Below are 22,765 nucleotides of genomic sequence, written 5' to 3' on the forward strand. Positions count from 1 at the left end.
ATAAATTTTAAAAAATAAAATATACCAGTATTTTTATTTGTTTAATCAGTCGAAATATTGAAACTATAATAAAAATATTGTAATAAATCCATCTTAACAAAACTAGCACTGAAGCAAAAAGCTGTCAGTTTTAAAAGTTCTTTTATTAGATTATTCAAAGTGACAATGTATTATAGTTATGATATATGGTTATAAAAATGTGACACATTTAATAAATACTGTATAGAAAGATTTAATACTCTATACAATTAAAAAAAAAATTTAACTTTTGCTGAAATATTTCTCAAAGTCGAACTAAACTCGAAACACTTTAGTTAAAAAGAGATTATTGAGTACATATGGCAACACCTGCAAACCACTGGCTTAAATCTATCAATGAAAGTGCTGATGAAAAAGAAAATTTGTTTTCAAACACCAAACCATTTAATCTAGACTGTTTAAAAAAATATTCAAATTTTTCTTTCCCACGTTCAAATGTATACTAATGTTTTTTTTTTAAAGATTTTTATTAAACACTTAGATAGCTTTGTAAAATTATCTTTAAGTTGAGAGTTATCTATCCTGATTTTAAAAAATATTCAGCAAGCTCAATTGAAAGCTTTGGGCAGTGGCTTACAAATCATGCTCTCTAGGCACTCAAAGACAGTGTGAGGGTCCTGGTCAGCGTTGATGTGCTGACCTTCAGTGTAGAAGTCCAACAATTCTTCCATGTAGGCAAAGAACTGACCCAGAAGTTTACGTACATTTTCTTCATTGTCCTTTTCATTTTTCCACAATCTGTCCTTGACCTGCTCATCAGGAATAAAAATTTTCAGATGTTTGAACTATGATCTACCACTTAAATTGTAGCTTATGAATGAGACACATTTCTATACTTCAACATCTGAATTTCTTCCTATGATATTTCTCCAGAAATAAAAATTATTTTGTTTATCTTTCTGGGTATAGCCAGATTGAGCAATGCTCTTTAGCCAGGCAGACCATAAAGGGATGAATAAACACATTGGTCATAACAGTTGGTAACATGGATGTTAAAAAATGCTTGTTGTTACCAGGTTTTTATTTTATCACCTGTAATGTGTTGGGGGCAATTTGGAATTAGCAAGCATGCATTCTACCAAAATACCATGCCATTATAGAAATGAATAGTAAAATAGTATTTGTGTTGGTAATTATTTCATTCAGAAATGAAATACTAAAATTGTATCTGTGTTTACACTTATTTCATTCAGTCATCTCTCACCTCTTGGTTGATTGGTGGATTATACAGCATGTGGTATTTCTCTCCAGTGATGGGATCCATAGCTCGGAGTGTCAGCCTCTCTATCACAGAATCATTTGGTACATCGAGAAAAAATACCCTGAGACAATCAGATTTTAAATTTAAAAAATAACAATGAGAACAATAATATTTTTTATCACAGGTTTCTCATGTTTTAGAATGTAGCATGAAAGTAGAAGTGTTTTGTGGGGTGGTTGTATTTTCCAGTGTGCTATTACTATTAAATAATTATTTCTAAAAAAAAAATATAGCCTAATTTAGAGTGTAATTTATAAAACAATACTTCAGGTTAAAACAATCAATTAAAAAAATGAACTAACCTATTGGGTCTGAGACCAGCTTTATCTAGTTGCTCAGCCTGCTCCCTGGTGCGTGGGTAACCATGCAGAACCCAGCCTCTAGTAACACAGTCTAATCGACATAGCCTGTCCTTCAAAATGTCCAACACAATACTGTCTGGAACTTTTTAAAAAATTCATTTCTTGAATATTTGAGAAATCTAATTAGGGGAAATGCGTAAAGAAATGTAAAACAAAAAGAAAGCTTACTTATCAAGTCTTTCTCAACATACGGCTTAGCCGCAAGTCCAGACTTTGTTTCTTGGGCTATTGCTTGTTTTATCAACTGTCCACAAGACACTTAAAATTGGAAGAAACATTTGTATCACAATGAAATTGAATACATGAACTAATGTAACCAATATCGTTAATTTTAGCAATAAAAATATGATCTATGAGAGATGAAGCTTTGTTTTATTTAGCGTAAGGGCTCTGGCTAATTATTTTCTAGGCGTAAACCTGCTTCAACAAACCTTTAACTAGATTATACTTGTTAGCCAGCAGAGCTGCTTGGACTCCTTTACCACTTCCAGTAGCTCCAATTAACACAATGCGAGGTGTGTGTGGTGCACTCGACCTGGGCTGACTGCATAGGTAAGAATATGCTGAAGGCAAGAAATTTTTCATAAATAATTCAATACTTCAAATTTTTTAAAGAAAAACAGAACACCTAAACTAAAAACATCTCAGTTTTTGTTTAAATAACTATTGTAACAATTAACATTTTGTATGTTGTTATAGGCAGAAAAAGTTGTAAGAGGAGACATGATAATATGGTCAAAGGATTATGATTGCAGATACATTGTTCATTAAAAAATTTGTTTCAAAGCAAATTATTTAAAGAAAACATTTAAGGTATCACATTTTAGTATATGAATGAACTTATCTTTATGTATTCTTGCTACTCAATATAACTGCTTAGAAAAAAAAGAAAGATTTATTTAAATTAACCTTGGGAAAAGACATCTGCCTTAGGCTGATCAGCATTTAGCGTTTTAATAACCCTTTCATAGCAGCGAAAAATCCCATCACTGTGTCTATGGTAAACTACCAGCTTGTTCACCATGTCTTCCTCTCTGTAGCCCTTGGGTTCTTTTAGTCTTTCCTGGACATCAGGATTACCCGGCCAGTCAAAGGTTGTATGATAAACATCTGCAACAATCAAATACAGTTTAATTATCAACTTCCTTTACTATTAGTTGGAGGGGGGGGGGACGGGACAGCTGTTTAGCAAAACATTTTTATATCGCAAAACAGATGATTTTTTTATGACTGTACCTCCAGTCTTCTTATCAACTCTCTTTCCAGCTGCTCTTTCTACAAGAACAGTGTCAGGGGCTTCAAGGACAACTGAAAGAAAATGATTTTGTATCATCACAAAAAATTGCACAAAAACGTTTAATAACAAGCTTTTATGTAAAAATGCACTAAAAAGGAGAAAATAAATGATTTTCTTTAAATATATGATAATACATTCATATTTAAATTCTATAAAGAAAAACGAGGGTCACAATATTATTATCTGTTGGCTATATTTTTAGTAATATAAAGGAAGAGACCCATGATGTTAGACAGAGGAAGCAAGTTAAATAAAAGCTTGTAAAAAGTAGAACATTTCATAAATTTTATTTCAGCAACTTTGTATCAGTCATGTAAAATGCATGTCAAATTATCATACAGGCCTACATACTGACTTGAAAGATAAACTATGGTTACGACTTTTCTCAAATATATCCACACCAATAATAAAATATTTATAGGATAAATTTACCTTCTTTAAGTGTAGGCTTAATATCAATCTAGCAAAGCTTACCACAGTGTTTAGGGAAGATTCCATTTTCTTGCATACTAAGAGCTTGCTCTCTTGTCTGGGGAATTCCCTCCAATACCCAACCTTTTTTTATACAATCAGGGAAATTCAATCTCTCTTTTAGAATTTTAACCAAAAGCTCTGGAGGTATTTGTGGAAGCCTCTCCCATAAAGCTGCTTTAGTATTCTGAAATGTTTCAAATTTTAAAAAAATTGATCCCTATTTTCACAGATTTTGTTGATAAAAGAACAAAGTCAATGTTCATCATATGGTTAGACTCATTTTATTAAAGTAGTTGCAAAAAACTTACATCAAGACTGTTAAGATATTTTGCAAGTTTTTTCTTCAAAGCTATGTCACAATCTTCCAACAGTTGTTTAGGTACAATATGCACACAGCGCAGTTTGGTACTAACAAGCTTGGCAATGGATCGTTTCCCTGAACATGGTGCTCCCAGGATACAAATTTGAGGAACTGTTTTTACAATAAATTCAATAAATTTGAGGAACTGTTTTTACAATAAATTCAATCTAATGTTTTTAAAATATCTATAATTTTCAGTAATGAAATTAAACTGTAGACCTTAAGGATAAACGCAAAACATAAGACAGTAAAAAATTGGATTCATATGAACAACATTGCTTGTTGATAAGTTTTAAGGTAATATTATAAAAATCAATTTAATAACATAGTGTACAAATTACAATGTATTAATTACTATTAATGTAACCCAGACTATGGTCTAAGTCAAGTTGAAAGAAAATTACTCAAAAAGTAGAATTGATGACTCTTTAGATCTAGATTTAGATCTATATTAAATTATTAAAATAAATAATGTTTAAGTGTGTTCACTAAACAATTTACTTTCAATTTACATGATCATAATACAAATTATTGAAATTAACATACCATCATCGTTCTCCTTCTTTAATAGATTTATAAGAAAAACAAGAGGATCTTCTGGTTTTGAAATTATCAACTGTTCAATGAGCCTCTGTAACAGAAGAAGAAAAAAGTAAAAGTATCTACTATAATAATTTATTATTAATCATAATCTAACTTAAAGTATGGCTTAAACTTGAACTTAGGTGCAATTTTAATTTAAACTAGATTTAAACTTATAAACTAAACTAAACTAGTTTAAAACTCTAAATACTAAATACGTTTATTTATTTTTATAATTTAACTGTCTTTTACCTTTCTCTTTATTGACTTTAAAGACTCTTTATCTTAAGCAGAATAAATTTAAACAGTCTACCTTGTACATATCGAATATCCCATGTTTTTCAGCGTAAGTTGCAAACTCAGGGGGAACGCGAAAAGGTCTTTTTGTTTGATCCATTTTGAAAGGCGACTAAACTAAACGTACTAAAACCAAAGCGGATATTGTTTACATTGGTTGCTACGACGCCATTATAAATGCGAAATTTTAATTGGTTAGGCTAGTTGCATAAAATATTTTAAAAGCAAGAACACAATTTAAAAATGTGTTGACATTGAATTAGACTTCAGAACTTAAGTTAAACTATTAAAATGTTAGGCCCTATTTATTTTTAAAACTTAACGGAATAGGTATTTAAAAAGAAAGAGAACATGTTTTTCTAAAATTTACATTGACATTATTTTATATTATTTTATTATTTTTTATAGTCATTAATCATTAAGTTAGAAATATTGAAAAAAAAAACCATTAGGCCTAATACATTAATAAATACACTTTTTAATAACTTTTTAATAACAAGCTTGCATTATATCATTATAGACGAAAAGAAGATAGATTTCTAGTAGATGATATTTATTAAATATATAATAATTGCATCACATTTTTAAATTTAAATAACTATAAAAAAAAAAGCGGAGGTCACATTGTTATTACATTTTAATAAAAAGTTAAATTTATTAAATAGGCCTACACAATATAACGACCCGCGCTTTTCTTTTTAGTTATTTAAATTAAATAGTGATGCATTTTTAGGCCTATATATTCTTAGAAATTTTTTTTCATTTAGTGCATAATTCAATATGTAAAATCTTGTTACTGAAACGTTTTTTTAAATATTTTTTTTAAAAGTATAATTGTGCAACAATTGAGCGCCAACAGTGTGCTTTCAGAGTGTAGTAATAGAGTGGAAAATTAGTAAATTCTATAAGTAACATTAATTAATTCTTAAAAAACTAATTAAACATCCAATAATTCAAATTTATGTCACTCGTTCTATAGTTTCGACGGACACAAAGATATGTGGAATCAAACTAAATAAAAACTTGTGAACATGCAATTTATTTTTAAAACATAACTGAATATAGCATATTTTCCCTTAAGTAAGTGTTAAAAATCGTTTTTTTTTCTTCTTTTTTAGTGCATAAATAAAATATTTTCTTGTTATACAGATTTTAATCTAGATCTATATAGTAAATTCAACCTCACTGACGGCTGTTTTGTAGCACGCTACGTTTCACTCTCATATTAATACTCTTTTTTTTTTTTTTTTTTTTTTTTTTTTACAGAGGCGTAGCTAGGGAAGGGACGATGGCGCGGCCCCATTGGGTGTCAACCCTAGGAAGGGTCATCAGAGTTTCTTCCAGGCATCTCTTCGAAGAAAGTCTTTCTCCCCCCCCCCCCCCCCCCGAACGAAATGAAATTTATATAGAAAATATATAGTTTTAACAGTGTCGTCGTGTCCCCCCCCCCCCCCCAACCCCGTCTTTCTCCAAAAACAGGCAGCCTATAGATTCCTTTCATATGACGTCACGTCCGTTCGTGATACCTACGCCCGCCGCCACAGTGGTGTACACCAGACGTAAACACAATCAGCTGTTCACCAGCGCTGGACGTGTTCACCAGCGCTGGATGCGTTCACTGTATGAAAAGAACCGCACCCGCGGAAAAGGAAAAATACGTTAAAAAACTTGAACTCTTAGGAATTGAAGATCCTTATACTGTTATTGACAGTTTCGTAGATAATATAAATATTTGGCCAAAATTTCTAAAATAAAAATACTGTTAGTAATACTGTTTGCGTTTAGAGTTTAAGTAGACGAATCTGATCAAATGCAGTTCTCGATACTTTGTTTCAGGCAAGGACAGTAAAATAATAAACTTCATTTTAATTATAAAAGATAACTATTAATAAAAGACAAAGTCAAAAGTAATAATAAGAAGAATAAGATCTAACAGTAGGCCTAATAATAGTGTTTTAATATCTAGATCTAGAATCTAGCTCTAAACATGGCGTAAACAAAATTCGGACCACAGATCTAGATTCTGGATTTAGGGTGACTGACTCCGCTGGGTAGACATAGAATCTAGAATCTACTTCTTTACTTAAATTTAATTACAAAATTTAGATCTACATTCGATTCAAAATACACCCATAATAAATCAAAAGTAGTCATAATAGGCCTAATAAAGCATTTAATTGTCTCTAAGATCTAAAATCTCGCTCTATAATCTAATCATTTTTTTAGCAAACGAAATTTTCTGATTGAAATAGATTGTATGACTAGACTTAGATCTAGAATCTGCTACTTAAATTAAATTGTAAAAACTTTATACAAGCATGTAGTTGATATTACTGTAGTAGAAGGCTTTAATAAATTACTAAGGCCTACCTACTTTGTTGTCTTTTTACAGCAATATGTATCTGATACTGGACTGAGTTTAATTAAATTCAAATTCATATATAGTAATTGGTCTACTAAGTTTTTGTAGCCTAGTAGTACAATCTAGATCATACCAGCCAACAACAAATAACCACATTATTATTATTTTGGTTAATGATTAGGCTAATTTTTTTTAATCCACTGTTTATAAAAGAAACAAATCAAGCTAGAAACATTATAAGTGAGATGGTTTAGAATAATAACAATGGACCCAGTCTACAATTGATACTATTGCAGGTCTACATAGGGCCTACAGTCTAGTAGTTTACAGTAGGCACCTAGTGTGTAGATAGTATACTAGTGTGTAGCTGTCCAGAGTTAAGATTCTTAATGCCTTAATGCTTTCCCCTGATAAGCCATGTGTGCTATAAATGACATAACATGACATCGAGGTGAGAAATGTTGAGGGGAGAGCAGTGGGACTTTCCCCTTTGTTCTCCCTGCTGGGCCCTGAGGGTCAAAATTATATAAGAAATACTATCTCTGTGGGGCTGGGTATCACGGAGATGAGACATTTTCAGGGGAGGGCAGGGCAGACTCCTCTTTGGTTTTATTGTGGGCTAGATACATGTGGGGGCAGCCATCATCAGGGTTGAACATCAGTATTAATGTGTCTGATCACTTCCCTGCTGGATTATAAGGTCTTAAATTGTATAACATGCTACCCAGATTAGTTATTACCCATGGATTATATTAGTCGTTGAAGTGTGGGTTTTGTAGAAGTTAAGTGGTCTCACGTTTGCTACAGTAGATAACCTATAATATATTACTGCATTTGATCAGATTCGTCTACTTAAACTCTAAACGCAAACGGTATTACTAACAGTATTTTTATTTAGAAATTTTGGCCACATATTTATATTATCCACGAAACTGTCAATAACTGTATAAGGATCTTCAATTCCTAAGAGTTCAAATTTTTTAACATATTTTTCCTTTTCCGCGGGCGCGATTCTTTACATACGGTGAACACGTCCAGCGCTGGTGAACACGTCCAGCGCTGGTGAACAGCTGATTGTGTTTACGTCTGGTGTACACCACGGTGGCGGCGGGCGTAGGTATCACGTGATTTAGGTCACGTGTTTGTAAGGACTTTATTTTTAAGAACGATAACTGTGGGAGGAGTAATTACTTCCCTTTGCGCCATCAGTTTAAAATTTGATGATAACTAAGCAATAACAAGTCCATTAAAGTTAATTGGTGACGCCCACCATCCATGTTTGCTGTGTCCACTGTTGACCTAATCTATTGTCAACTGATGTTTGTACAACAGACAGGGATCGATAATTCTAGAAGAGAAGCCTTTGAACCTCTGTTTAACATGCCATCTGTCATTATAGTTGTTTTAGCGATATTCGGCGATTTGCCAGGCTGTTTATCTTAATGTAAATACCATTTAACAAAACTGGGCGATTGGTTACTCGGCATTTAAAAAAAGATATCGGACATCTGAGTTTTATTCGAAATTACGTGTAGGCCTACTCTACTTCAGCTACATTAGAAAAACTGGATGTTCAATTTAGTGATTACATCAAAGATAAAGCAATCTAACGTAGGCTATTCGAAGTAGACAAAAAATACATTTGGAGAAAAAAATCAATTAAAATCGAATAAAAAAGAATAAAAAAGAATTAAAAATGTCACATGCACATACATAAAGTAAGATAAATCTAGATAATATAAATGAACACAAATAATTAAAAAAGAAAAGAAAATTTTATTATCGTTTTGTATTAAACGTTTTGTAATGACTTTCTCCTGTTAAGCGTAGGCCTACATTCAAGACCAGTACCGTCCTTCTTGTGGCTAGTGACGTCATCCTGGTAGCTAGTGACGTCATTCTTGTGGCTAGTGACGTCTTACTTGAGACTGAAATCTTGCTCACGAGTGACATAACAAGGACCTGACAGCCCTCCTAACAGAACCGTTAAAACAGTAGAGCATGGGATTTAAGGACAGACTCCCGTAACCAAACAATGTGATGCCAACAACGACCCAGTAAGGAAAGACCGTAGTACTGTTGGCAAAGAAAATACTGAAGACCCATGCCGGCAGCCAGCATATAGTGTACACGATCACAATACTCCCGATGGTGAAGACGGCCTTAAAGTTCCTTGATGAATCTCTATTGGTGGTAATATTCTGGGGACTTTTGATTTTCGAAACGACAATGTTGTATTTGGTTAATGTAAGGTTTGATTCTTCCGTCGTTGTATCTAAGATGTTTGATTCCGGTGCGGAAATTGTAGAAATCGCATTTCCAAAGGCTTCAATTTTAGAATTTTGCTTTTCTTGTTTTTGAATTTTCCGTTTGTTGAATTTCCATACTTGAACGGTGATGCAGCCGTATAGAACGTAGGCAATGATAAACGGAACAGTGAATGAAACAATACATGTCGTCAACATTGTATATGTGTTGTAGACGGGGTAGCACATGTGTAGCATTTCAACACACTGGGTAAGGTACTCAACACCTTGGTGGTTTAGGCCGGCGTATTCGCAGGTTAGATTATAGGCGATGGGGACAAACCATGAGGCTAGGATCATGTACGCGGCAGTCCTAGAGGTCAGTCTTCTGTGTAAGAGCGGCCAACACACTGCCAGGTAGCGGTCCACAGCCAGACAACACACGTGATACGCCGACACAGCATACACTATGTTGCTCACCAGAAGCTTGACATTACACAGTCCTTGACCCAGATTCCACACCCCCCAAGTCGTGATCTCGTAGACAACCAGGGGCATGACCACAATGCCGTTAATGACGTCAGACACGGACGTGGACATCATCAGCAGCGTCGTGATGCTGGTGCTCACGTGACGCTGACGTAACGACGACCTTGACCTGTACTTCGCTAAGGCCATGAAAATAACCAGGCTTAAGAAAACTCCAAACGCCGTAAGCAGAAGTACCACTAGAGCCACAAACGTGATGATATTCAAATCAGGCTTCAAATTACGGTCTTTCGTTAAAATTAAAAAGACTGGGTCTGAACAATTCGATACATTCATTTTGTATAAAGAAATAGTTTTCACTTAATTGGGACAGCCCCAAGAAGCACCAGAATTATTGTATGTCACTTATTGGAATTGAACAAAATAACCCTACAAATTCAGAATAGTTTTCTGTCGTTCATTCCAAATGTCATTACCTTTGACCTTCTAAAGTCCCAGGTAGGTTATTAAAATTAATCCTTTCCTTTTTTTATTTGTTTATTCAGATGAATATTATTTTACTAATTTTCATTGTCCAATCTGAATTAACCAATCTACTCTTCATGAATTTAACATTAATTAAAGTTCGCCTTATGAATTTCACCCCTCAACGTAATTGAGCAAAATGATACCACAAATCATTAATTAATAGACTGAACCAGAAAAATCTTCAAAATCTGAATGTAGAGGCTAATGAAGTTTGAACCTGATCCTAAAACTACAATTTCGCTGATCCAGATTTTAAAGAAATGTTGGCTGCAGTGAAACATTAAACACCACTGCTGTAGTAATCATCATCGATTAAAAAAAAAAAAAAAAACTTGCTTGACGTCATGTTTGTACTGGGCGGCCATTAGCAGTGATTTGATAATTTTAGACGGTCATCACGTGGTATTATACTAGCTTTGTGATCCGTGTTTCTTTCAGATTTTTTTTCTCCTGGGGGGGGGGGGGGGGGGGGGGTACGGACGACACGGACTGGCACAAATATGTTTCTTTCCAAATTCTATTTCATTCGGGTGAGATTTTTTTGCTTTTGTGTAACCCCCTAGTTGTGTCACGCTTCTGTAATTAACCCAAAAAAGCAGAGTTATTAAACATTCATTTATGGATCTGAAATCGTATAGTGGGACGGCGTGGTCAAATGGTGGAGTGTTCAACTTTTATGGTTAAGTCTCAAGGTCATGTCCCTGGCTAGAGTTGTCATACTTTTCTGAGTCCCCTCAACTGTCGTTAGGAAAAGTAAACGCGGCTGGGCATAATGCTGAACACACTATCCCTTCATACGCTGAAGTTATAGAAACAGGTGAACTCTACTTCACCTGCCCGGCTGCAAGGTTTGGAGGGGACTTTTTTTTTTTAATACTTAGATTGTGATAGATCAAAACAGACATTATTATACTAATTAAAAAAAATGACACAAAGGCTTTATACTCTTTCCACACCGAGTATCTTTGTCCAACTATTAAGAATGTTAATCAAGTTGTTTTTAGTTCATAAAAGGAAGAACACAACATCAGAAATTACTTTTATTGATATTATTATTGCTTTATAAAAATATTTTCTTTGAGAATTTGAATAAGAAGTGGTAATAAAAATTCAAAACATTTCAAATTGTTACATTCAAATGGATTTTTTAATATTTATCAAATGAAAAATTAGAATACATTTCATTAGAAAGTAAAATTGTAGGGCCGTGTTGTGACACAGATCTTGACCAGATAAATGCCAGTGCTCCAACTAAACCTGTACACACAAAATGAAAATTATCTCCATTTAAGAAATAAAACATTAAATCTATTCACCGTCCATCATGATCTCTGACTGTGCAACCACATAGAACGCTCCTTGATTAAAATATTCCATAAGCTTGACATGGTACGGTCGTCCCAAGATCTCCACAGCTGTTGGCGAGTGCGCCAGAATGTTAACAAGTTCAAATTTTTCTTCTTTTCCCTCTTTGCTACTCTCTGAAGCTCTATTCAACACATACTCTTTGAATCCTGGCACATTGTTAATGATTTTTTGACCCCATGGGAGTGAAGCCACACTATGCAGTAAACGAAATGCGGGAATTCGAAGATCCAGAAACGGCTGTTGGGTGATTGACCAGACCATGTTGAAAGTGTCGGGTGCACATGAGGAGAACCATCTTTCTGTCAGGGCTAGTAGTTCAACAGTTTGATGTTCCACCTATGAGAAACAGTTATCAAGGGCAATCAATTTTTGTTTGTAACTATGACACACAACAACAAGCTAAAATGTTAGTATTTATAAATAAATTATGTGTTCTAGATTATTTAGTTTTACACCTATACATGTTTATTCTTTGATAATTCCTTACACTTTAAACAAAAAGAGCTAGGTTGTTGAAATATAACATTCAAGTTTTATAGGAATTTCAATTTTTAATAGAGAAATATTTTTTTTAAACAAAACATTTTAATCTTGAGTAACTGAAATATAAATGTATAATTCCCTTACGTACCTGCAGCTGGGTTATGCTTGTTAAAGCATTTAGAGCTCTCACTTTCAAATCTGAGGTGCCGGTCCTGATAAGATTTCCTATTCCATGAAGACATTCAGTCATGGGATTACCTGAGGTTAGGACATATCAAACTATTAACAAACCTCAAATTGGTAAACTTGTGAATAACAATAAGTTCATTGGTTGATGTTTCACAACACTAAGCCTTAGGTTCATCACATTTTTAATGTGTGCCATTTTTGTCATTACCAACATTTGTTGCTCATTTTGTTACGGTAGATTTAAAAATATGTTATAAGATGTGTTTATATGGATTTACAATGTATATGTAACAATTTTAAAATATAGATTTTACAATTGTATGTACCACAAGAACATTTTTTTTTAATTCAGCACCGATCTAGAAAGTAAAGTTACCCCTTTGAACCTGGTGGTCATTTGCGCAGGTGAGTTCACCTGAATCTGTGAGTTCCCAGAAAAATGCGCAACCGATAAACTGAGCAAAACAGGAATGTGTGTAAATACTACCTAATTATTCTAGAAAACTTAAATTTTGTCATATTTTATGGAAATATGTTTTAATATGCTACAGTGTACATGTAGTCACTCTTTGTTAATGTCTAAAAATGCTCGATTTTAGCAAACAAAAATGTCCTTGTGCAATTTATTGTGCACACTTGTCCGTTGCGCATCTGGTCACCGTTTCTATGAACTTGGCATATGAAAGGATAATGGGGACTTTCGGGATATGCTGAGCATTCTACCCTACAACCTCTTAGGAATTCATATTTTGTAATCAATTTACAAAAAGGCTCAGAATTTTGATGCCTGCTAGTCTATATATATAAAAAAAAAACTAACCTAGTTTTTCAAGAGCAAGTTTCCCCTCTGGTGTAGAGGCAATGAATCCAATAGTATCAACTGAGACTCCCTTTAAAGTTGGATCACCTTCACTAACATTATGTAATACCAGTCTCACAAAATGGTCAAATTTGAACAAAACCTCTTTGGGATGTTGCCTTGCAAGACTACCAAAAAATTTTATCAGACCTAAAAGTTATAGGAAAATGGTTAGTAAAAATATTAGAGGTAGCTTTCAAGAATTGATTAAAAATATAAAAATACATTGATTTTTAAAAGTACTACTTTAAGAAATGCTAGGTACATTATAGTTTTTGTTAAAACAGGTTTTACCATTCCCCGCAGATGGGCGAGAATTCTTTTGATAAGAACTTATTTACCTGGCAGGAGAAGACCACTCAAGGGATTATCGTTTAACCCACGCATCATCTCCTCCAACTTCCCAACAACTCCTTGTGTGTCTAAGTACATGAGACCATGAGTTGTTTGGGCCAGGTCTGACAGCATATCTATAGCATTCAGTTGAACAAGGATGTCATGTTTCTCAATCTCATTCACAAGCTGCTGAAGGAGACCTGAACCCACGGAAGCGTCCAGCGCTGAGGGTGATGTTCTGCTCAAATCCACTGCAATCTGAAAAAAAAACCCACTTAATTTAACTTTACATAATTCTTTAAATCAATGTACAGACTGTTGATAAAAACTAAAATAAGAATACTTAGAAATATTAAAAAAAGGAGGAATATAAAGGAAGTTTTAATTGCCTGGTATATGCGGAAGCGTGTTACGTCATTTTTCTGCATGGCTGTGACAAATTTACTGACAATTGGGCTACTGAATAGCACCCGAAGACCATTGGGATCTTGACCTGTTCAGAAATATTATATACAAAAACTAATTCATAATATGATACTTTCTATAAACTACTGTATTTAAAAAAAAACACAACTGAAATTCATTTAAAATTCACAACCACACGCCGTTTCTTCCCTACCAATAAATGTAAGAATGCTGGCTGCAGCAGGACCAACATCCAAGCTGTCTGAAGGGAGCTGGTCGACTATCTCCTGTACCAGATCCTCATATATGCAGATTTCACCAGGAACTTCTTTACTGATCTTCAAAAGCTAAGATGAAGAAAATAAAACAAGTGGTTGCCAAATAAAACACTAAACTGGCAAAAAAAATTGACTGTATGTCGTTGCAATATGAAGCTGTATGGACCTTGAAACATTAAAAAAACTAAGCTACATGTTTCATTAAGTTCATTGAGAGACAATTTTTCAATTTTTTTTTTAAATTCATTTCTGAGCAATAGTGTTTACCTGTGCTAAACAAAGTGCTTTAAGTGTATCATCTGGAAGTCTGAGCCATGTTAGGAGCTGAGGGTGAAAGTTTTGCAAAACTGTCGATGGACTGAGAGTAGTCAGCAGTCTATCCAATACCTCCCCACACACTTTTTGTTGAGAGCTTAAGAAAGGTATTAGAACACAAAAGCTTAATAATATAAACTATTACTAACTGTATTAATTACTACTGTGTGGACTGATCTAGTATTCTATTAATTAAAACCTGAAAAAACCATAACAGTAACAGACTAACAGACATATGAAGCATGTTCAATTCCAAGAAGTTTTAGAAATCAAACTAAAGTCATTGTTTTTTGTAGCCAACAACTTGAAAATTACACATTTAAAGACTTTATAATTTAAGTTATAATTAGTTAGGCCTATAGGCCTAATAATAATAATAGGTAATCTATCGTTTTGGGTACGTAAAATCGCCTGCGGCTATTAATGTACGAAAACGTTACCTCATTGTCAAGGCTGTAATAGAAGTATATTGTGATATGTTTGTATTAAATATTATAGATACATGAATAATGAACCTAAATCAATGGCTAAATATATCAATATAGGCCAGAAATTGACTTTAAACAGCAGTGTCTGCAAGCAAGATTTGCTATATAAACAGCAGCCATTTGTAAAATAGAGTGACTTCCGCCTGAATCTCGGCTATAAGTCTATAAAAATAAAACTAACAAGATGTCTGCTATAGTAAATGAGCATGCTTGCATCTGTTGGAAACATCGCTGGTGTTCATTTATTACTGAAAAGTTTTAATTCAATTGTTTAAAAACCGGTACATAAATGAAACAAGGAAATATTTTGGTATTTTTCAAAACATAAATCCTCCTCAAAATGTGAAATAATTATTAAAATGTAAGGAGTCACCTGTTTTTCACATTACTAGTCGAGGGCGATTTTACGTACCTAAAACGATAGATTACCTAATAATAATAATTAATATAATTAGGGCCTAATTGATTTAAATATAGGCCTATGGCCTATTGTCAGTTTACTAAACAGTGTTTAGCTTAAAAAACATTTTAAAATTTATTGTGCTGATTGATGATTACATTGATTAGTGATTCGTTGATGAATGATGATTTTTTATTAGTTTTATTAATTAGGGATCTAGCATTCTAGGCCCTACTTACTTTTAATTAAGTTAATTAGGCCTATAATACTATAATTAATAACTAGCCCAAATTATTTATTATTAATTTATTAGACTAGCTGGATCTTGATAAAGTATTTAATATTTAATAGAATAGGGGTCGGCTGTTTAATACGTAGTACGTAGATCTACTAACTAGGATAAGAAGACAATAAGATATCGAAAGTAGAAAATTCAAAAAGGCAGAGTCATGATTTGATTCGTCGTAGTTACCTGTCTTCTGTGTTTAAGCATTGAAAAATACTTGTAATCGATATATTTGGGAGAATCTGCCTAAGTTCATGAATTGGTAGTGCTGTTATTGCAGTTTTTAACTCATCTAACAGATCTAATTTATCCCCCAAACTGATTTGCTGAAGGCGTTCAATGAGAGAGTTTATTGTTGTTTCTGCAGCCATTTTTTAATACACAATTTTCTTTTTAAAAGTTAAACTTTTAAAATAAAACGAAATAAAGTATTTCCCAATTTCCGCGTTCCTAGTTACGGTGAATTTCACTGGATTATGATGGTAAAAAAAAATAATAGATCTAGTAAACAGACACTTGATCTAGCTAACTTGTTCGATACAACTAGAATTTAGATTAGATCTACATCTAGAATCTAGATCTCTAGATCTAGTAATTTTAAAATATCCTGACCAAATCGAATTCACAAGATAAACGCAGATCTAATCTCAAGACTCTATCTAAGTTACTCTAGTCTAAGAGTCTAAGAGTCTAAGTCCTAAGTCTAAGAGTCTAACTATAAATTAACTTATTAACTAAGTCTATACATAGTCTATATATAAATATATAGGGTAAAGAAGAGCCACACTTTTTTTATGCTTGGCACAACCCAAAAGTCCCCCCCCCCCCCCCCTTTCCCTTCAAATTCCTGGAGATTTCAACTAGGCCTATTCATTCATCAAACACAATGATTAAATTATTGTGATTGATGAAGTGCAGGGAAGGAACAGGGTTGATTAATGATCTGATGTCAGTGATAAATTATTAAAATAATTAATAGGCCCCTAATTATTATATTAACAAATGTCAAAATAAGCGAACAATTAAATAATCATTATATTATTAGGCTTCGATAATCACTATTGATTCATTTAATTAAACTCAGTTTATAATTTTCTTAAATCATTCAAAATAAGTTATATCAATCTAAATATTACTATAACTAGAATCTAAATAAAATTCTCTTAAATTTATATTGTCATTTTTACACTGTAACAATGATAGTCAATTTCATTGATAGTACAAACTAAGCGTCCATAGGCCTACATTATGTAGTTTAATTAGATTGATTTTGAAAAGATTTTATGTTGAATTTGAACAGAGTTGATGTTAAAACAGCATATTCTTTTCTTAGCTGTTCTTCCAAAAATTACTGATTTAGGTCAACTATAAGGACAATTTATCATCAAAAATAGTATCCATTATTAAAAGTTTGAACAGCTAATTGAGAATTAAAAACAAATATATGGTTAAGCATCATCCATATTCTCCTTGCATAATTTCAAATTGCATGTTAAAGCAGGGACAAGTTAGGTTACTCCATTTTTTTTGAGAATTTATCTTTAAAATTTCATTGTCCATAAATTTCTGTCATAGTCAGGTAAGTTTTTTGTTTGAAAAACTGGTTCGAATTATTTCTGTAGCACTTCTTCTTCATTCTTAATTGTAATGTTGAATGCACCAAATGGCCTGTTAACTCTGATTTGAGCCTGTTTTTCTTTCTGGATTTGACTCCAAAGCCTTCAACCACCCAAGAACCAACTACGGGACTGTTTAATTTTGGTGTTTAATTTTGCTATCTCTGACTATCTAGTCTCATCTGCCCAGGGGTTCAAACCAATTTTTACAAGCTTTTATTTAGTTTGCAATTTCTCTTTGTTTATGGTTTTTTTTAGCAAATCTTGTTAGTTTTGGCAACCATGAACTTTACTGGCCCAACCCCTCTCTAGCTCTTTAGTAAATGCATCAGCCATATAATTTGTATCTTTTGAAAATGAATTTTCTCTGCCAATAGCCTTTTTGCTTCTGAATTAATTTTAAAAACATAAAAAAAATATTTTAGTGCATACAAAGCAAATGTGTTTGGTGACTAAAGTATGTATTCCACACCACGAGAGCTTTGCAAACAGGAACCAAAAGAATTTATTGGACATAAAGATGAGGTAAGGTTTTGTTTAAAGTGACAAAACATTTCTTAACCCTAAAAAATTAGTTTCATCAATACTTTTTGTTTTTTTAAAGCATGATTTTATCCTAAAACATTTTGGCACAGATCATTTACTTACTTCACAACAACTCACCTTTATTTTTATCTAAGGGTCCGCAGATTCTTATTAAAATGCAGTTAATATATTTTAATATAATAATATTACCTTAGTATAATCATTTAATTTGTTCCATCTTTGTAAAGATTGAAAAAAAAAAACATCTTCAGTTTTTCATTTAATTAATGCAAATGCTTATTGTTTTTATTTGGAAGGTAAATTGTATAAGTTATTCTCCGGATTTTCAATTTATGGTTACTGGAAGTGATGATAAAAGAGTGAGAATCTTCAATGTAAAAACAAAAGTGTGCATCATTGCACTTAAAGGCCATGAGAGTAGGTTTATAATGATAATACTGCTATATATAAGCTTTATGAAAATTGATGTTATTATAGAGGCATGAGTGTAGGTTTATAATGAAAATATTAGGCCTACTATACATAAGCTTTACTAAAATAAAAGTTATTACAAAAGTCACATCATTAAAAACAATAGTTAAGTGCGTAGTATGTTTGTAACATTTATGTAGACCTTGTAATTAAAACAATGAAAATGCAAAAGCTTTTGGTACTATCATACTACTATTATTCGTTGCTTAATTTTGTGTTTATACAATTTGCATCTCCCCATAGTTTTACTCATATTACTTGTAAATTAAAATAGGTGCAATCAAAAGTGTTGCTGTATCACAGTGTAGTAAATACATAGCAAGTGGTTCTTTTGATAAAACTGCAAGGATTTGGCGAACTTGCAATGGAAGTTGCATCCACATTTTACAAGGTGAGTAAAGCCACACATTTGGTAATGGCATTGGTAACTGGAAAAATATTACACAAAAAAAAAAAAACTTTTAAAACATTTGTATCAATTTGTTTAAAATTTTTTTTTGAGTGGGTAAACCAGACTAAGAATAAGATCTTACACTATCATACACATTTTTTGGACTGTATGCAATACTATTTAATACTTAAAAACTACTAAGCTACACAGAAATGGAGAAAGTATAAAAGTAAAAGTAGGCCTACTCTTGCGGATCTTGTGTGCAATAGGGCAGATGAAGTAGAGTTCAGCACATAAATGGATAGTGTGGTCAGTCATCTTAACATTTCCTAGAAATCAAATCCATTGTAGTTGTGGATGTCCTGGGGTTCAAAGTAAGGATCTTAACTCAAGACTTTTAATTTTACAGCTGATCATACTCTTGCATAAATGGAGCAAGAGATTGAGCGATATGTTGGATGTAGTTTTAGTCATAAAATACTTTACTCATTTTTACCACTGTCGTTTTCACATAAACCATCTTTTATCACAGTATTTGTAATTTTATGTTTACAATATTTTAGGTCACAAAAAAAGTGTGGAACATGTTGCCTTTTCACCTGGTGCTATTTATTTATGCACAGGATCATGGGATAGAACAGCCATACTGTGGTGTACTCAGGTAACCTGTTTTTAAAAAGCTCATCAACATTGTCTTAGTTTTTTCCCTTTCTCTCATGCTTTATGTCCCCTCTTTCAACAGACTGGCTACAGACTAAGGCTTTTACAAGGCCATGAAGGGTTGGTCCAGTCAGTTGCATTTTCACATGACTTAAAATTCCTGGTAATGATGGCAGATACAGATGTGTTTAATAATTTAATTCTATATAGTTAATATTTTAAAATACATTGATTGTAAACTTTTAAATACTTTTTTTTTGTGTGTGATTACTCTGATGATGTAAGAAAGTTGTTTCTTTAGAATCAATAATGTATTATCTGCATAAAAGTGTTAAAAAGAAACTAAAATTTTAATTTTTTTTATTTTACCAAGGCTTCGGGTTCCTGGGATTTTACAGTTCGAGTTTGGACCCTCAACCACAGAGTATATAGAAAAACACTTGAACATTTAAAACATCAACATCAAGATAATAATGTTGAGACTGATCATAGTGAAAATGGGGAGAAGTCTTGTAGTGATGTAGCTGATAGAGACATTCCTGCAGATAATCATGAAGATGTTTATAAAATCTTGTTTGGTCATTCAGGAAATATACACTCGGTTACATTTTCTAAAATTGGAATGCTCGTGAGTCTCAATGTTGTCCAGATTTAGAAGCTACTTTCAAATTAAATTAAAAATAAATAAAAATAATGACCCTACTTTTTTATATAGTCAAAACAAAAATGAGTTAAATATATTATAAACAGTGAGAGATATAAATTATATGTTTCTTTGAATCAAGAAGTTGATTCCTATTTCTGAATTCGTTTATTTTCTAAGTTATAAAATTTTTAACTACTTTACAGAAAATGTACCATTAATTCAATGAATAAAGCTAAATCTCTTGTTTTATAATTAAAGTTGATTTTGAAGAATTAAAATATTGATTTAGGCTATGATTGATGATGTGGTTGGTAAAATGTCTTAAATTTGGATTTTGGTTAAAGTTTGGCCTAGAATTACAGTAACCACACATTTCTTTGATATGCTAATATAATACTCTGACACTTAAAACAAATTATTCAAGATAGACTAATCTATTTCAATTAAAAAACATTAATTAATTATTTAAATTTTTTAATATTTGTAGGCTTCAGGGTCTTGGGATAGAACTATTAGGTTATGGAATCCTAAAAATGGAGTTTGTCTGCGAGTTCTGATTGGCCACATTGGGTGGGTACAGGCTGTTAGCTTTTCTCCTGACTCAACCTATGTGGCCAGTGCGGCAGATGATGATTTCGTCAAGGTCTGGGACATTCCCACTGGAGAGTGTATCAATACATTAGAGGTCAGTTACATATATCACATAACAGCTTAGTTAGGGCCTATTTGAATCATTTTTAAACAGCTGAAATTGTATTCTATCATCTATAGATATACATTAACATAAATCTTCAGTTTGATAAATGCTATTAATGATCTGCAGTGTTTCTTCCAGACTTTTTTCTCCGGGGGGGCACTTGAAATTTTCGGGGGGGCGGTAGACTTTCTTCGGGGGGGCGGACACTGTTAAAAGTATATATTTTCTATATAAATTATATAAATTTCATTTCGTTCGGGGGGGCGGTAAAAAATTTTCGGGGGGGCTAAGCCCCCCCCGAAGAGATGCCTGGAAGAAACTGATGATCTGAACAAAAAATATAAAATTATTTTTACTTAATAAGGGTCTGACTGGTATAACACATAATTGTTAACCTAAAAATTTTGAGCTCGGTTAGAGACACACAACAATAACATTGTTAACAACCTAGGGTCCGCTTAGTTCTAATTCCTAACTGACCCAAGTAGGGGATGGTAAGACTCAGATCTTATAGGATTCTACAATAATAATTTAACACATTTATTAACAATGGGAACAGTAAAAAAAGTTAGGTCTAAAACTTTTTTTTATTCCACAGCAGCAATTACAAAATTGTAAGAGTTATGTACATTCTCATGTTTTTTGTTATCAATGGGAATCCTGTTAACATCAATTAATTTAGTTTAAAAATTTTAATCTCTCCCTGGCCAATGAGATTTCAGATTGTAAGTGAGAGGGACCGAGACTTACAAGCCAATGACTAAATGTTTACCAATCCTTTCACAGGGCAGCACTGATCTTGCCCACTTCTGTTCTTTCACTCCTGAGGGCTACCTCATTGCATCAGGATCTACAGCCTCTAAGGGGAAAGAACTACCAAAAAGAAAAGATGATGAAACAGAAAGTGTGGAAGATCAACTAACAGCTCTTTTGAATCAGGAATAAAATTAAGTTTTTATTGGTTTTTACAATTTTCTTTTTTTAACAACTATCTTATTATGTATCCGTAACAATATGTTTCTTCAAACACTAATATTAAATGTTTGATCTATTTTAATGTTAAATTAAATAAAACTGTACACACCAGTATTTTAAATGTTTGATCTGTTAATGTTAAGCTAAAAATTCCTGTATACCCCAGTATTGTGAATGTTTGAACACTAGTATTACAATGTACATTCTAATTTTTTTGTTTCCTTCTATGAATGATGAAATAGAACTTACCTTTATAATAAATGTAATTTGCCTTTATTGAGTTATTTCTCTAACACCAAGGTATTATTATATACACAAAAATTGTCTTTTAAAATATATAAAAATGACTTAGGCTAAGTTTTATTTGTGTTGCTGTGCTATATTTATCACAAATCCTTGTTATATTTAATAGCAATAGTTCTTATTTTTTTAAATTCACACCCCACTTTGTCCTTATGGTTGTGCCCCACCCATTCCTATCTTTATAGCACCTCCATGTCTTTAATAATCTCCCTTGCCATATAGTTACTTCCCCTTGTCTATTAAGTTACTTGCTTCAACCCCTGTTATCACCAGTATTACAGTCAAGACAAAATATTTCCACTAGGCCTGTTCAGTTATATATTTTAATTTATATGCCTGTAGCAATTGTTTAGTGAACAATGTTACAAAGTAAATTGTGAAATTTCTATATTTAAATCTTTCTAGAATTTTCCTTCTATACTCACACACATCTTTAGTATTTCTAATGATAAAATATTTAAACAGTACCATTTTAAAATTCTGTTAAAAAAATTGACCCAAGCATGTTAGATAATTATAAATATAATGTATGTAAACCTACAGATAATTAATTACAAACTACATTTTATTTGGGTGAAATTTGCTTGCTAAATTAAGTAGTTTTACATATGTGAATTGGGAATTATAGGGAGAAGAATACAGAATAATGAATGAGAAAATAAAGAAAACAGTCAAGCTGATTTTTATGGAATTTTATTATTCACATAAAACAAGATAAATCGACTAGAGTTAAATAGACTAGAGAAATAAGAGGT

At 32.5% G+C, this 22,765-nt stretch overlaps 4 protein-coding genes across 4 annotated transcripts; 1 reads left to right on the forward strand and 3 right to left on the reverse strand.

Annotated features, from left to right (window-relative positions):
- Window positions 1-22: 22 nt before the first annotated feature.
- Window positions 23-4,859, reverse strand: LOC131935832 (adenylate kinase 8). The gene is made up of 11 exons (XM_059292528.1): window positions 4,690-4,859; window positions 4,341-4,425; window positions 3,742-3,905; window positions 3,434-3,617; window positions 2,899-2,970; window positions 2,572-2,772; window positions 2,094-2,225; window positions 1,831-1,920; window positions 1,603-1,744; window positions 1,244-1,361; window positions 23-788 (listed from the first exon to the last, which is right to left on the reverse strand). The coding sequence occupies exons 1-11, from the start codon at window positions 4,771-4,773 to the stop codon at window positions 588-590; spliced, it is 1,473 nt and encodes a 490-aa protein (XP_059148511.1). The 5' UTR covers window positions 4,774-4,859; the 3' UTR covers window positions 23-587.
- A 4,116-nt stretch (window positions 4,860-8,975) lies between these two features.
- Window positions 8,976-9,959, reverse strand: LOC131935492 (beta-1 adrenergic receptor-like). The gene has a single exon (XM_059291893.1). It carries the CDS (start codon window positions 9,957-9,959, stop codon window positions 8,976-8,978), a length of 984 nt encoding a protein of 327 aa, XP_059147876.1.
- Window positions 9,960-11,343: 1,384 nt separating this feature from the next.
- On the reverse strand, window positions 11,344-16,076 carry LOC131935829 (26S proteasome non-ATPase regulatory subunit 5). Its single transcript, XM_059292515.1, has 8 exons — window positions 15,892-16,076; window positions 14,484-14,628; window positions 14,153-14,285; window positions 13,923-14,026; window positions 13,539-13,791; window positions 13,159-13,347; window positions 12,298-12,407; window positions 11,344-12,002 (listed from the first exon to the last, which is right to left on the reverse strand). The coding sequence occupies exons 1-8, from the start codon at window positions 16,074-16,076 to the stop codon at window positions 11,607-11,609; spliced, it is 1,515 nt and encodes a 504-aa protein (XP_059148498.1). The 3' UTR covers window positions 11,344-11,606.
- Window positions 16,055-22,501, forward strand: LOC131935856 (WD repeat-containing protein 38). The gene is made up of 9 exons (XM_059292565.1): window positions 16,055-16,187; window positions 17,747-17,846; window positions 18,164-18,284; window positions 18,613-18,729; window positions 19,293-19,390; window positions 19,472-19,552; window positions 19,763-20,017; window positions 20,523-20,720; window positions 21,519-22,501. The coding sequence occupies exons 2-9, from the start codon at window positions 17,781-17,783 to the stop codon at window positions 21,675-21,677; spliced, it is 1,095 nt and encodes a 364-aa protein (XP_059148548.1). The 5' UTR covers window positions 16,055-16,187; window positions 17,747-17,780; the 3' UTR covers window positions 21,678-22,501.
- The last annotated feature ends 264 nt before the right edge of the window (window positions 22,502-22,765 follow it).

This window comes from Physella acuta, unplaced genomic scaffold, assembly GCF_028476545.2.
Source record: "Physella acuta isolate Inbredline_101_S28 unplaced genomic scaffold, ASM2847654v3 ptg000013l, whole genome shotgun sequence".
NCBI classification, from domain to species: domain Eukaryota; kingdom Metazoa; phylum Mollusca; class Gastropoda; family Physidae; genus Physella; species Physella acuta.

Bases quoted from the DNA above. Each gene is read 5' to 3' on its own strand.
- LOC131935832 (XM_059292528.1), bottom strand. From the start codon at position 4,773: ATGGATCAAACAAAAAGACCTTTTCGCGTTCCCCCTGAGTTTGCAACT. The intron at 3,906-4,340 runs GTATGTTAATTT...TTGTAAAAACAG, and splicing joins AAAGAAGGAGAACGATGATG to TTCCTCAAATTTGTATCCTG. The intron at 1,921-2,093 runs GTTTGTTGAAGC...TCCAATTTTAAG, and splicing joins CAAGTATAATCTAGTTAAAG to TGTCTTGTGGACAGTTGATA.
- LOC131935492 (XM_059291893.1), bottom strand. From the start codon at position 9,959: ATGGCCTTAGCGAAGTACAGGTCAAGGTCGTCGTTACGTCAGCGTCAC.
- LOC131935829 (XM_059292515.1), bottom strand. From the start codon at position 16,076: ATGGCTGCAGAAACAACAATAAACTCTCTCATTGAACGCCTTCAGCAA. The intron at 14,629-15,891 runs GTAACTACGACG...ACCTTTCTTAAG, and splicing joins TGCTTAAACACAGAAGACAG to CTCTCAACAAAAAGTGTGTG. The intron at 12,408-13,158 runs GTTAGTTTTTTT...TCCTAACCTCAG, and splicing joins ACTTGCTCTTGAAAAACTAG to GTAATCCCATGACTGAATGT.
- LOC131935856 (XM_059292565.1), top strand. From the start codon at position 17,781: ATGTATTCCACACCACGAGAGCTTTGCAAACAGGAACCAAAAGAATTT. The intron at 17,847-18,163 runs GTAAGGTTTTGT...TTTATTTGGAAG, and splicing joins TTATTGGACATAAAGATGAG to GTAAATTGTATAAGTTATTC. The intron at 20,018-20,522 runs GTGAGTCTCAAT...TAATATTTGTAG, and splicing joins TTTCTAAAATTGGAATGCTC to GCTTCAGGGTCTTGGGATAG.